The sequence below is a fragment of the Rousettus aegyptiacus genome, unplaced genomic scaffold, assembly GCF_014176215.1.
Source record: "Rousettus aegyptiacus isolate mRouAeg1 unplaced genomic scaffold, mRouAeg1.p scaffold_m13_p_16, whole genome shotgun sequence".
NCBI classification, from domain to species: domain Eukaryota; kingdom Metazoa; phylum Chordata; class Mammalia; order Chiroptera; family Pteropodidae; genus Rousettus; species Rousettus aegyptiacus.
This window is the reverse complement of record NW_023416291.1, coordinates 26,625,296-26,640,245: the sequence shown is the minus strand read 5'-3', so window position 1 is coordinate 26,640,245 and position 14,950 is coordinate 26,625,296. Positions and strand designations below refer to the sequence as shown.

The following is a 14,950-nucleotide window of genomic DNA, read 5'->3' as shown; positions in this document are numbered from 1 at the left end:
CAAAATGTTTTACTAGCATATTTTGATGAGGATCCAGTCTTTCCTGACCAATGATGCTTATTTTTTTCAGGTGGTGTGACAAGGATGACTGTGTCCCTGGTGGTTATTGTTTTTGAGCTTACCGGAGGTTTGGAATATATCGTTCCACTTATGGCTGCAGTAATGACCAGTAAATGGGTCGGAGATGCCTTTGGTAGGGAAGGCATTTATGAAGCGCACATTCGGTTAAATGGATACCCTTTCTTGGATGCAAAGGAGGAATTCACTCATACCACCCTGGCTGCCGACGTCATGAGACCTCGAAGGAACGATCCTCCCTTAGCTGTCCTGACACAGGACAATATGACAGTGGATGATATAGAAAACATGATTAATGAAACCAGCTACAATGGCTTTCCTGTCATAATGTCAAAAGAATCTCAGAGATTGGTGGGATTTGCCCTCAGAAGAGACCTGACAATTGCAATAGGTACCTTTTTTAAAAAAAAAATAATACACACGCACCTATCTATATCTATCAGTATATATCTAGGTAGATAAGTATAGATATAACATAGATTGCTGGAAAAAAGGAAAGGAATAAAATTTAGTAGGTTGTGTTGAGGGGGACACAGTGTATTTTATGTCCCTTAAAGTCTTACGTTCTTTAGGAAAGGAGTTTATGCTTCCATGGATTGTTTTCCTGCTAATTATAGTTTTATCTTAGCTTTGGCATTGTTATAGGAGACTGGAGTCAGAGTCTTCTTTTCCCATTCAGATAAGCCTTGTTAAGTTGATATTATTCCTAACAGCATGTAATATAAGGCCTTTGCAAGTGCGAGGGCATCCAGCTAATTGGCTTATTTGAATGCAAGTTATTGAAAATTCAATCTTTATTGGTCCTTCATATCAGATTCAAACGGTGTTCCCTTTTTAGTTTTGGGATTTAGTTTTACAATATTAACTTGTAATTCGTAGCTTAAAGTAAAAAAAAATCATTGAGATTTTATTTTTGGTCAAATCCCAGGTTGAAAAAGTATGTAAGTCCTGTTGTATTTTGTGCTGACATTTCTAAAAATTCCATTAAAAGGCATTAACCATGATGTGATATTTCTTGGAGATAAACTTTTTCTGAGAAGAGCAGTTGTGTTCCTCCAAAATTAATGTTTCCCCTCACCTCATAGCCCTTCAATACGAGGAGGCCAATAGAGCTTCTAGTCCTTTTCTATACAATATGACTGCTCTTCCAAGCCCCTGATGGTGGTAGAGAATGTTTTCTTCAAGCCATTTCTTTGAGCTGAAAATGTCAAGCCTTTGGCCTGTCTCTGAAAGTCACTCCTGTGAGCCTGTCGTGTCCTTTCCAACTTACCTCCGCAGCCATTGCAAAAAAAAAAAAAATTGTAAAATATTTCAATTCGTGTGCTATTCAAAGAGGGAAGACTAGACTGTGTAGATGAGGAAAGTATTTACCAAATCAGACTAGAAACTCTTAATTTACAAAAGCTTAATATTAAAGCAAAAAGAAGAAAAGGAAATATCCTATTTAGTTGGCTAAGACTAACAATCCTATCATTCCATGTTTTGAGTCAGGTGAGAGAACAGTAGTTGCCAGAGTGGGCAAAGCGTGTGGTCAGATTTGGCTCTCGTCAAGTGTTTCGGCTTCTAAGCCATTACCATGGCCAAACCTACAGTCAGAGAAGACTTTTATTGTTTAGATTACCGTTATTTAGGTTTTAATTATAGCCAGGTAAAGAAAAAGATTAAAATTTTGGAGCTGACATCAGCGTTTAAAGGAAGAAGGCCAGGTTTTAAAAAGATTAAGGAAATGGTAAAGTTAGTAATTATTCACACTCTCACTGACTCTGTGGATACATTATTTATTACTCCCTTGAGAAATAGAGTATTGGGTCAACAGATATTGTCATTTTAAGGGAACAGTGATACTTTAGATATGTGAGATGTCAGGTGATATCATCAGAAATCTTGGTCTCATGACTTTCGAACACATCTTAAATAGTTACTTATTTTCGTAAAGTTTAAGTTTTTGAATGGGGAAAAAATATACCTGTGCATTAGTTTTCCAATATGTGTATAATATGTAAACGACTTAATTAAAGGACAAAAAAGAATGCTTTCGTAAGTGGCGAGCTAGATACCATATCCAGGGATGGGTAAACAACATTTTAAAAGAATGTTTTTCCCCAAATTTATTAATAAACTCTTCATTTTAATGTTATTTCATTTTTAAAAGAGGTTTAGTTTTAAAAGAGGTTTTTGTGTGGGTGTACGTTCACATAGTTCAAATTCAAGTAAAAATATATAATGAAAATATCACCCATGACCTCTTCAACTCTCTGTAGATAGCCATCTCCATGGTTTCTTACGTATTTTATAGGCTGCGCTTACTTATATGTGTGTGCTTGTGTGTTTTCCTCTTTCTAAACAAAGTGTATGATGCTCTCCATTAAATGTTCCATACCTTGGTTTTGTTTTTGCACTGAACAATGTCTTCCTAGATATCTTCCCAAATCAGCCTGTGGAGTTTCTTCATTATATATTTTTTACAGCTATATAGTATTCTGTTGAGTAGATGTACCATGGGGATACATCATGATTTTTTTTAAAAATCACTTCCCCATTGATGGACATTTAATATATTTCCAATCTTTTGCTATTATAAAAATTGCTGCCTTATATATGTTTAGTCTATGTGAAAATGTACGAAAATTATTAGAAGTGGAATTGTTAGATCGGAGAGTAGGCACATTTGTAATTTTATAAGATATTTTCAAATTGCACTGAGTAGTGGTTAAACCATATATATCCACGAGCAATGAATGACAGTTTACTATGTTAAAGTTTAGTCAAAATGGAGAGACATTTTCTCCTGCATTTTTGTGTCAGGATATAAAACTGAGGCTGAATTTTTTTATAGATTTGTTTAAAATGAAGCATATTTCATATTATATTATAGTGTGAATTGAATCATCTTTCCTATGCTTGCTTCTGCAGCACATATACTAAAATTGAATCATCTTTCCTATTTTCCACCTTGAAGTATAAAAGTATACTCATTCATTTCTAGTTATGTAATAAGAGCTGTTAAATTTTACAGGGTGACTCAGTGTATAACAACATTAATGTCTTTGACATATTGAAAAGTACATGTCACAGTGACAGGTTTTTGTTTGTTTGTTTGTTTGTTTGTTTTTTTGCTTTTGTTCCCTAACCGTACTTTTCTCCTATCCCTTCAAGATCTTCCATTCAGAATAACTAAGAGAGTTAATTTGTTTAAAGTTCCCCCTCCTATAACATTATTATCAACTTTAGACCTTGAAATAGAGTTTAAATTACTTAGTAATATGACCATAAGTGGACTAGCCTTTTGTTTATTTGTTAGTAGTAGTTAAACTTTATACCTGCTCACTTAATTGAAATACCATTTTATTAATTTAGAGATGTTTTTGCTTTCTAAAATTAATACAAGTGTTCTAGACCCCTGTGGAATGTTTTTGGAATTTGCCACTACCAGGTTTCACACAGTCAAAAATGAAGGGGACAGCCTTTGGGTCTTTCTTTTTTGATGAGTTTTGAGAAGTTAAGCCCTTGAGAGTGTATTAACAAATAGGAAAGATAAAACAAATTTAGGAGGAAAAAAAACCTATAATATTATATTAAAGATTAGAGGTAAAATTTATTTTTACTTTAGGAAATTTTATGTTAGAAAAGAACTGTTCCCATTCTCTGGAAGTGTAACTCTGTGTCTGCATGCATACTTTAAAAAAGTGAATCATATCAGAAAGTGAAAATTAGGATGTTGTTTCCCACTTCAAAGGCCTTTGAATGAATGACATTCAAAAAATTGTTTTTTCAAAAAAAAAAACTAAGTGCAAGATGTCCTTACACTTAGTAAGTGTTCAATAAATGATGCTTGTTAAAATAATTATTGTATTCATTTAAAATTGTTAGTCTTAAAATGACAAATTTAAGTCAGGCCAGGTGTTCACAAGCTTTGTGCCTTGTATATCAAAGGAATGTTCTAATATAAATAAAGAAATCAGGTTAATTAGCTTTTTTCCTAACATTTTCTAAAATTGTTTTGCCATTAAATGCTTAAAGAGTCTCAGCATATTTTCCTTGATGATATAACGTGTTATTTTAAGGTGTTTAAGACTGATAATTGGAGTTAGTTTTAACTCAGAACGTCTGTCCTACAGGCTAACAGTATTTATATTCCACCATTCACAGATCATCAGCCAGTGTCTTCTGTGGGCTAAAAGCAACTTAGCAAGCATTTTTCAAAAGTCGTTTGTCAGTTGCTAATGTTTTCCATGTTTTTATCATGCATTTAAGGTGGTTTAGTAAGTTTTAACCATTAGAACTTTACTTCATGCCTTCCTACTTGGATGTGTTACAACACAGTTAAATAAGGCTTTGGTGGTCAGAAGTAAAAAGCACTGCAGTGTTTGTTTATGAGCTGTATGTTTATCTGTTTCTCAGTTTAAGGCTGATGCTTATTCTTTTGACTTAACTGTTTTTATAGCCAAATTCATTCTTGTTCAGAATATGTTCAATATAACAAATTCCATATTTGTACACATAGTTTTGAATACTTACTAACTCAAAATAGAAATATCAAGCTGACTATTTTATTTTATTTTTGTATTTTCTCCATTTAATGATTTTCCTTCTTGTTTCCATGGTCTTTATTCTTCCTTTGCAGTTTTCTGCATCTTTGCCACTTCTTATCTAGCACTTTCAAAGGCGGAAGTAGGCAGGACAGAAGAATTTGAGGCAGAACACACTTAGCCTTTAGAAATGGAGCCTAAAAAGTCAGTCTGTGCCCATTATGTACATAATTATAGTTTCAACCCACCTGTTAATGCTCATGACTTACCTAGAAAATTAAACTTTAACATTAGAAAAGAGGAAGAACTAGCTAATTCATAGCGGTAGAGTACAGAACATAGTCAAAGCAAGGATGAAGCTCTCTTTCGTCCCGCCTCTAACGCAAGATAAGTGGCAGGACAGGCAGGTGTTATGCTTGATGGATTCCTGTGAGGTGTGCAGGTTTCAAGATCCCGTATCCAAACGTGCTTCCTTATCCCTCAAAGTTAGAAAACAACTTAAGGCCCAGTAGAGAAAAGTGTACCATGATATAAGTGTACCAAAAATTACGTATTTGCATGAAGATGATTTGGCACTGGTGGATTCTATTTCTGTAAAATATAAGAAGTTGCTAAATGACTTTCATTCGATTCCTTTCTTGATTAAGAAGATAGGAAAATATGAAAGGACTGCAAGTCAGGGGATACATTTATTTATTTTTTTAATCTCTGAATAAGAAGGTTGCCCTTAAAACACCTAAAACAAACCTATCAATTTTTTTCATTTTTGGCCTTCTCTGTCTCTTTTCAGAAAGTGCCAGAAAAAAACAAGAAGGTATCGTGGGCAGTTCTCGTGTGTGTTTTGCACAGCACACCCCGTCTCTTCCAGCAGAAAGTCCTCGGCCCTTGAAGCTTCGCAGTATCCTTGACATGAGCCCTTTCACAGTGACAGATCACACCCCAATGGAGATCGTGGTCGATATTTTCCGAAAGCTGGGTCTGAGGCAGTGCCTTGTAACTCACAATGGGTAAGTTTGGTCAAAAAAATCAATTCACTTATCAGAGTTTCTTATCCTTTTTAGTGGAATTCATATGCAGTTATTAGAGAAGAGTATAATCAACTCCCAAGAGGGAAAGCCTGTCTTTTAGTATGGTTACGAATATAGGATCAGTCACTCAGATACACACGCACAAAGAATAAGAAAAATGTTAGCTGCCCAGTCTTTGCCAAATATAAGGCAACATTTGTCAGCAACAGTTCAAAATTGGCAAAGAGATGCTGAACGTCTCCCACACGCGGGCCTCCCCTGGGGGAGCACTGCAAAGACCTGTTCCTATTTGTAAGTATTTCATTTTTAGGATATATATCTAGTACATTAATAACTTTATACATATTTTGCTATTTTCTATTTCAGCCATTATTCATTTTATCATGTAATGAAGGCATTAACATAAGAGTAAATGAAATTTGTGACAGCTGAAAACCTCCTTTGGCCACTGCTGTGTTTTCACTTTTCTACCTTCTGCATTCATAACTCTTTTACATGAACTGCTAATGACAAATAAATACTCATGTATTTAAAATAGATGAATTGATGAATTTATTTTTCTGCCCTTTACACATAAACTGCCAGTGTTTCTCCAAAAAGGAGTGGAGGAAAGTTTTGTTTGGATGACGAAGGTGGGGACGTCACGCACCCACGCCGTGGCACACGTGCCCCTTCGTCGCCGCTGCGCCCTCCATTCTGGTCCCGGGATCTGTTTCCCCACCCGTTCTCTCTAGTCGCCTCTCCCCCAATTCTACTGCTCTTCCTAGTTGACATAATTAAGAACATTGTTTCACCTAAAAGCTTGTAACAGAAAGGCTAGAAATGAGAAACAAAGAGAGTTTTTGAATTATGCTTAAACTGCATGCACAGCGTGAAGCTGGTTGAAACACCAAGAGACAAACTTAGAGAATCATAGCAGGTTTTCTAACACGATAATTTGTACAAAATACATGGCTCCTATCTAGAGAAGAAAGGAGGAAAGAAGAGAAAGGAAGCCAATTTCTTTATTGAACACTTTCTTCATGTTTCTTGTTTAACTTTGCAGCCCCTCCACAGAGTAGGTGGCAGTATCCAGACTTGATTGTTATAGTAATTGAGCTCAAAGAAGTTTAATAATTTGTCTTCTAGGTTAGTAAGTCAGATATCAGGGAATCAAATGTGTTTCTAAGTTTAAAACCCAATAGCTCGCTACCGTTTTACTCTGTAATTGAGAGAATATATCTTTGTGATTTCTTAAATTACTGCCGTTTTCTTAGACAATATTAGACTGTATTGGGTTATAAATAGAAATATAAAGCTTGAGTATTAGATCCATCAGAGTTAATGTTTTTGCTGTGCTAACCAGGTAAAATAACTAAGTAATATGAAACAAATCATTAAAGGGTTAAAGCTCTTGCTTAAGGGCAGGGAGTTTGGAATTATTTAGTATTACAGATACTGATGGGAGAAAAAATATATGTAGTAAAAGAACTTTTTTTTTTTAGTTTAACGTTTAATTTTTTTAAAAAATGGTACCAAACTTCACTGTTTAAAAACTTAATAAACACATGTTAAATGGAGCAACTCTTTGTGAAGCTTTACTTGTTCTTGGGCTTTTTAAATTATAAATGGCTCAGTTGGAAGCTAAGCAGAGGTGTTATAAACTTTTACTTTCTTTGCATTATTCTCATTGCCTGGCATAGTTTGTTCTTTTATGTACTACCAAATATAAATGTCATTTTCTAGTTATGATTATGATCACAAAGCTATGTGGACTAATTACATATTTATTTTTGCTTATCAGATTCCAGGTTTTGGGCAGCACAGATATTGGAAAGGAAACTATTTTAAAAAAAGTGAAAAAAATAATGAAGGGGGTGTGGAGGGAAGATAGTTAATTAAAATCTTACCTGATACAGCCTGTTTATAAGCTTGGGGTGATGGGCATATTTATTATAGTTTGCTTATTTCTGTCTTATAAAGAAAATAGATCGATAGATAATGAAAGAGAACAGATCATTTGGTGTGGTGGCTTTTGGAATTTGTTCTTCGAAGTGTGTAAGGAATGATTTAAACCCAAAAAAGAAATCATATCATCAGGTTTTTAGTGTAGAGTATGAAGTTCTGGACAATGCTAATATTTAATAGTTTATACTGTGTCCTTAGAGGTGGGAAATAACTGGGGAAAGAGATATAACAAATCTAGTACCTTGGATGCAAGGAGAAAGTGAGAACAACATAAGGGGAAAGTGTGTCTATAAAATTTAAAGATGTTAGTATTAGATGTCCCACATTTTAATTGTAATTAGCAGAATTTCTAAGGTAGAACTAGCAGAATGTTAATAGTCATTGCTCAAAGAGTTTTGTGATCATATAAATTAGGAAATTATCGGATTATATACAGTCGAGGTTTCTTTACTGTGGAACTTCTCAGAATTTATACAATGTTCATATTATTTGATTCTCAGATAGGATAATAGGAAACATAATTTTCCAAACTTATTTGAATATGAAACCTTTTTTTTTTAATGGAGGAAAGAGGGAAAATCTCTTGAGACTAGTTTCTTGGAGCGTAGTTTGGGAAACTGTTGGGCCATGCTCTGTTAACTATTACATAATTATTTGTTCGCCTATAAGGAAACAACATATTACTCTAAATGAGTCACATTTTACATTAAGTTTCTTTGTACTTCCTGAAATTAATAAAGTGGCACTGAATCTGGCTTTACTATTCTCAAATCACTCTTCTTCATTAGCTAGAGAGAGAAAATATAAGTATATCCTCCTTTATAGGGTTATTACTTTGTAAATATGAACATTGCTTTATAAATCTCTAAAATTACCATTTGGTCCTTAAAAAAATTGTTTTGTTTTTTTTTTCTCATTGTGTATCTTGTGATTTGGCAGAGCTTACTAATACAGTATCTAAAATTAATTTAGTGCACATTACCTTTAATTTTAATTCTAAATAATAGTAAAATCCAAAGGATTTCTTAAGTCTCTTCATAGGCAGTAAAGTCTAAGCCTCCTACCTTTTCACTGCTGAGGTAGATCCAGATAACAGCTGCTGCATTGTGACATTTCAGGTATTAGGAAAATATTTTCCTGAGAGGAGGAACACTGAAAGTGAAATTTCTGAATTTTATAGTTGTGTATTAATATTTTTTATGCTTTATAGTCATCTTCATTGTGAGCTTTTTTTTTAATTTTTATTTTTAATTTAAAAAGGAAAACAACTCACCAGTATTTTAAAATAGTAGCTTGTCACTTTGAAAGTCAGAATTTATGCATATGGGATCTGGGACTTCAAATCATTCTCATTTTTATTTTTCTGAGGTTCATTAAAAAGCATTCTTATGGTTCATGTTTTATTTTTTTCTCTCATTTTTATTGTTATGATTGGAACCTCTTTTAATTTTATTTCTCACAGTTATTAGCATAACATGTGTTTCAGGATTGTCTTGGGGATCATCACAAAGAAGAACATATTAGAGCATCTCGAGCAACTAAAGCAGCACGTCGAGCCCTTGGTGATTAGATATATCAGATCTCCTCATTAGATACCTTAGAAGTCAGGAAGCATGAAACTTGTGAACTGTTCAGTTCTCTCTTTCCCAGATACCTGCTGAACAAAAAATCCTACATGCTGCCAATTACATTTATATCTTGTAAATATGTCTGTAAGAAAAATTTAAATATGTGTGAAATTCTTTCATAGGAAGTAAACAAAAGTTAACCTCTCTCATCAAAATCATTAGATGCAATTTAAGAACTGTAAAGAGTTTAGTAGTTGAAAGAGTAAATATTATTGGACATTTTTAAAGTAAACACAATAAATCTTTCTCTACCTTAGCAGTTATACTGGTCTCAGAAGACACCTGACTGGTTAAAATGTCTACCCTGTCACCCCAAACCCTATATTTTTTTTAATATTTCCTAACTGTGTGGTAATCTTGTGGTAAATCTAAGCTCATAAATGATCTTAACTGAGCTTAGCAATGTTCAAATTGCTGACAGTTAAATGGATTTTTTTATAGGCACACTAGAGTGTAATGTGTACATATGTATGTGTGTATATATGTATATACATATATATGTGTGTGTATATATATATATGTGTGATCGTAGCATTAGTTCTTTTTATGCTATACCCTGCATACTTTCAAAGTCAATAACGTGTGTCCTGCCATTTCATTAGCGAATTGTTCCTAGAATATGTGTGTGCCCATTTTGTCTGATGCTTCTAGAATGCTGTAAACAGCTTTTAGTGGTCATATGCATTTGTTTTAACTGGCTTAATGTCCTAGTGGTTTCATGCCTAAGGATAAATTTTGAATTATAACCTAAAAATTGTCTGGCTCCAGCAATTACTGCCTGTAATTATTTTGCCCTGCAATTGTCATACCTATCTATATAAAACCTGTCCCAGTTTATTTAGTATGTAACTGATTATGTATTCCTGTTGTATGCTAATATTTCACAAGTGTTTCATGCATCCTTTTTTAAAAAACTACTAACCAGAATAATAAGTAGCTACTCATTCATTCTGCTTTGTGCTTCTCCTATAATAACCATTTAGGACCGCTTCTTGAATTTTCATGTCTTTTAATGTAAGCATTAACAACTAAGATTTTCATAAAAGCACTGTATCTTAACTCTTTTTGGCTAAAATCAAAAGAGGAAAACATTGATGAGTATACTAGAAACTTGGGTTATCCTATGGTTCTTGAGGTTCTGAAGTTGTGATTCAAGTTCTGTGTTGACCATTTTATCTCAATTGTATGTGCTTTCATGAAGCTTCTGCATACAACTGGGTAATCCCTAAATTATTTTTTAAGTTAATTTTCATTTTTAATAAGTAGAATATCAAAGGGATTTCATTATCAGACATTTTACTGCTTTCTTGATGTGATGGGAATAAATTTTCTTTCTCAAACGGGATCAGCATCATTTCTTGTTCATGTATCCCATTTTTTTTGTTACTTTTTTGTTGGCATGCAGTGATCAAAATAGCTCTACTTCAGTGAGAGTCAGCGAAAGGACATAGTACTATTATTAGTGACCATAATAATTTTTATATCAAAAGATGATTGCTGGATCATTTCATTATCTTTACCAATAAAATACTTTTTGAAAATACAAAATAGGCTGCTTGCTTTGCTCTATTCCTGTCAACAAAAAGGATTTAGCTATAAATTTACTTTTTTCCCATTTTATTTTAATATCAGTCTTCTGTTTATCCCTTTCAGGCGCCTCCTTGGCATTATAACAAAAAAAGATATCCTCCGTCATATGGCCCAGACGGCAAACCAAGACCCCGCCTCAGTAATGTTCAACTGAATCCCGTAGATGGGGAGAGAGAGGAGGCAGAAGAAGAAGTCCATTTGTTGCATAGCACAACTCTGTAACCCGAGAGAGTCGTCCACTTATTTTTCTCCTAAAAAAAAAAAAAGAAAAGAAAAGAAAATATAAAAACCGGGCTTTTGCAACACTGTTTGCAAATAATGCTGGTGGAATGGAGGAGTTGTTTGGGGAGGGGAAGCAGAGAGAGAAGGAAATGAGTGAGGTATTTCCCGCTCTGAGAGCAGCCAATCAACTCCTGTTCTGCACTGGATGCATTCAGCTGAGGATGTGCTGTGATAGTGCAGGCTTGAGCTTCAAAGGAGAGGACACCGGAGCACGTGGCCTGTCACTCCAACATCGAAAAGACGCGCTATCAGTCCCTGTTTCTAGAGGGATTACTTCGAATTGAGCCATCTATAAGACTGCAAGGTCTTGCCCTTTTTAAATCAAACTGTTCTGTTTAATTCATGAATTGTATAGTTAAGCATTACCTTTCTACATTCCAGAAGCTTTTCTTTCTCCCTCTCCCTCTCTCTCTCTGTAACAAATCCTCTTTAAATTGGTGAACCTTTCTGAAGCAGTCTTTCTCATATTGAGAATGTACTGTGATATTACTGAGGTTTTATTACAAGAAGGGAGTGTTTCTTGTGCCATTAACCATGTAGTTTGTACCATCACTAAATGCACCACAACAGAGGCTGATCAAACAGGTAAAATCTTGAAGTGTGAATGAAATCTCAGCTTGTATGCTGTGTGGTTCAGAATCTACAATGAAACCTGACTTGTAAGGATAAACATCTTTTTGTTTTGTTTTTATTTCCTCTCAGACTTTATGAATAATGTTACCTGGTCTTATGCATATTTTGTACTTCTAAAACTACTATGATATACAAGTACTGTTCAGCATAAGGAAACAAAATGCTGATGCTTTGACAGTGAAGAAAAGGAAGTATTCTGTTTAGCAGTATCTGGTATTAATTGCATGTTTAAACACTGGAATTTTTTTCTTGAAGTTAGATCATTTTTTTTCTCTTTCCCCAAGATATTTTACTGCTGACACTGAAGAAGAAATGTAATTCATAACTTGCACTAAATGTATATTTCTTTTCTTAAAAATTTACCATTCTTATTTATATTTTTATGGATTAAAGTTTATAAAATACAGATCAGTTAATATCTCACTTAAATAATTTTACCTTTTTAATGTGTTTTATAGAGTAATTCAGACTTACAAATACAGAGGTGTGAACAAAGTTTACAGTGGGAACAACAAGGGTGTTAAAAGAGGTCGCTATTATTTCTCTATGATGCAGTGTGAACACAAACCTTTTTCTGATCTTTCACTGCCGTCTCCTGGATTATGTCTTCTGATCTGTCCATTTTGACTCATTAACTGGAAAGCTGAAACATTACAAATCACTTTGCAGATTAAAACCAAAAGTTAAATAAGAGTTAACCTTTTTTGTGAAAAAAAAATGAAAACAATAAAATGGCAAAGGTAGCTGTTAAAATTTTAATCTGAACATAACCTTTGAGTCTTTGGGTATGTCACATCCATAAGTGTTCAATAATTGATTATTCACAATACACATTTTTACAAGATGAGTTGAAAATGTAATGGAGTATGTTTGGGATTATTTTTGGTGGGGAGGGAGGAATGTCTGTCTTAAACATGGTCTTAATTGGCAAAGGCAGTTTACTTGAATGACTGGCCTCAATATTCTGTGATTATGCATTTTTGGTAGAAAAATGAATTTTTGCAGACAGGCATTTTCTGAAACAACTGGCAGTGAGCTGTTTTTACATTTTGGAAGTGATTCTTCACTTCACAGTTAATGATAATGTATCTGTAAACCCATAAGATCTGTAAGATCTTGAAGATTTATAAGATCATGCAGCCATATTAGAATGACAATTGAAAGCTGAAAAAAAATTTAGGAATTTCTTGGAACATTCTTAGTTTTGCTATCTGCCTTCACGTTTTCTTAATGACCTCTTCAAAGTTTAACCATCCAGAATGAAATTTCTAAATGGTGGTTCTATATATCTTATCTCCAGCTTGTCTTACGTATATTTTCATGGTGCAAGGCACTTTTAGAATGTGAATTCCGCAACATTGGCTAGTGAATATTGAATTGCTTGGTCTTTAGTTACAAGCCTTCAAAGAGAAATGAATTTCTTTGCAGATAGCTTTATAACATTAAAGTTCTCATGGGTTTCATTTTTCATGTTTCCGTTTTGATTTCAGGTCCTCTTTGCATTGCCCATCCTGCTTCAGAGACTGACATTTCAGGGTGGATATTCAAGGTGGCCATTAATTTTCTTGGTATATTTCTATCCCTGATGTGTCTTACTCCCCAAATACAGGACAAGTGCCGTATTTTTATGCATTCAGTGATTTTCTTTGGTATTACTATCTGTTCCACTTTTTCTTGATACAATGAGGTGTGTCTGCTTTTTAATCAAACTGTGAAATAGTGGAGACCATGAAATATGTGCCTGGCTAATTGGCAAATTAATTGACCAATATAATTGGAGCGCCTTATTTGAGTACCCTTTTTTGAGGAGGTATGATGAGAATGGGCAAGGGTGTCAGCATCTTTTATTAATTACTGTTTTCAGTTTTGGTTCATGAAGAATGCTTAGTTTGTTAATCTGTGATGTTGCCTAGAGCTGTATTTATCTGTTTTTATTTATACTAGTGTAGTAAAGCTGCATATCATTACAGTAAAAATGATTACTGTGATGAGTTAATCAGAATATCTATTAAAATCTATATGACAATGTGTGGTTTGGCCTTTAATTATATCTGTAACAGTCTTCTCAGTTTTACTGCTGTCTATGCAGTGTAGGCCAATATGCTTGGTACGTGCAGCCTCAAAGGGGCGATATATATAAAGCTTCTCAGGTTACAAAGCCATTTCTGTACTTTGCAAGCAAGGAGCAACAAAGGAATAGATCTGAACAGGATGCACATACTACTAGCAATAGTTAGAGCCTCCAACTTGTCAGCTGCAGGTTTGCAGAAAGATTTCTGTTTGTTTACTTTCAAAAACATGATTTTTTTTTTAAAGAAAAATTATGCTATTTGCATGAAGGGAAAAAGTATATGATTTACATGTTTGTTTATTTTTTTAAATACCTTGGATAATTGCTAATAGAACTGTCCAAAAGGAGGTGGTAACATTTGAATTGTTAAAATATTTTCATAATATTCTAATATTAAACTTTTAGTAAAAGGAAAACACTTGACTAAAAAATTTCAGGATACATCATTTGTTTCATTTGATCATTCACTAAGTATTTATTGAACACTTACTGAGTGCTAGGCATTATTCTATGTTCTTGAAGCTTACATTCCAGTAGTGAAAGAGACAGATACATAGTATGTCAGATCGTGATAAATATCACAAATTAATTAGTTCAGCAAATTTTTAAAAATGATTCCTATGTGCCACACATTGTTGTCAGCATACATGAAGCAGACAAAAATTCTAATTGAGAAGAAAAAATAAGTACTGGGGAAGGTGCTTTTTTTTTTTTTTTTTTTGGCAGGTGATCAAAGAAGGCCTCAGGGATAAGGCGACATTTGAGCAGAAACCTAAAGAAAGTGAGGGAATCATAGTTATCTGTGAAATGTTCCTCCTAGAAGAGGAAATGGTATAGGCAAACATCCTGACAGGTACAAGGACCAATTCGGTCACTGTGGCTGAAAGGAAAAAGGTAGAAGATGAAGAAAGAGGTTGGGAGTGTAGGAATTTGGCTTTTATTCTGAATGAAATGGGAAGCCAGTGAGGCAGAAAGTGACATGATCTGACTTACCTTGATCTCTCTGGTGGTTTCGTTGGGAGTAGACAATAGGGGGTTTAGGGTGGAAGCAGGTAAACGAGTTGGAGGGCTCTTGGTATAATCAAGGTAAGATATGACAGGGGCTTGAACCTGACTAGAGCTGGTGGAGGCTGTGAAAGTGGTTGGATTCTAGACGTTGTGAAA

The 14,950-nt window shown here is 34.1% G+C and overlaps 1 protein-coding gene across 5 annotated transcripts in view; it reads left to right on the top strand.

Annotated features, from left to right (window-relative positions):
* Positions 1 to 13,743, top strand: part of CLCN3 (chloride voltage-gated channel 3) — a 77,812-nt gene extending 64,069 nt beyond the window's left edge. For 3 of the 5 annotated variants that reach the window (XM_016148201.2, XM_016148204.2, XM_016148202.2), the window contains 4 exons: positions 71 to 469; positions 5,398 to 5,614; positions 9,069 to 9,144; positions 10,864 to 13,743. In XM_016148201.2, the coding sequence (XP_016003687.1) occupies positions 71 to 469; positions 5,398 to 5,614; positions 9,069 to 9,144; positions 10,864 to 11,022 (851 nt within the window). In that variant the 3' untranslated portion in view covers positions 11,023 to 13,743. The remainder of the gene's footprint in view (positions 1 to 70; positions 470 to 5,397; positions 5,615 to 9,068; positions 9,145 to 10,863) is intronic. The other 2 variants (XM_016148203.2, XM_016148205.2) reach the window with 1 other exon arrangement.
* Positions 13,744 to 14,950: the final 1,207 nt, after the last annotated feature.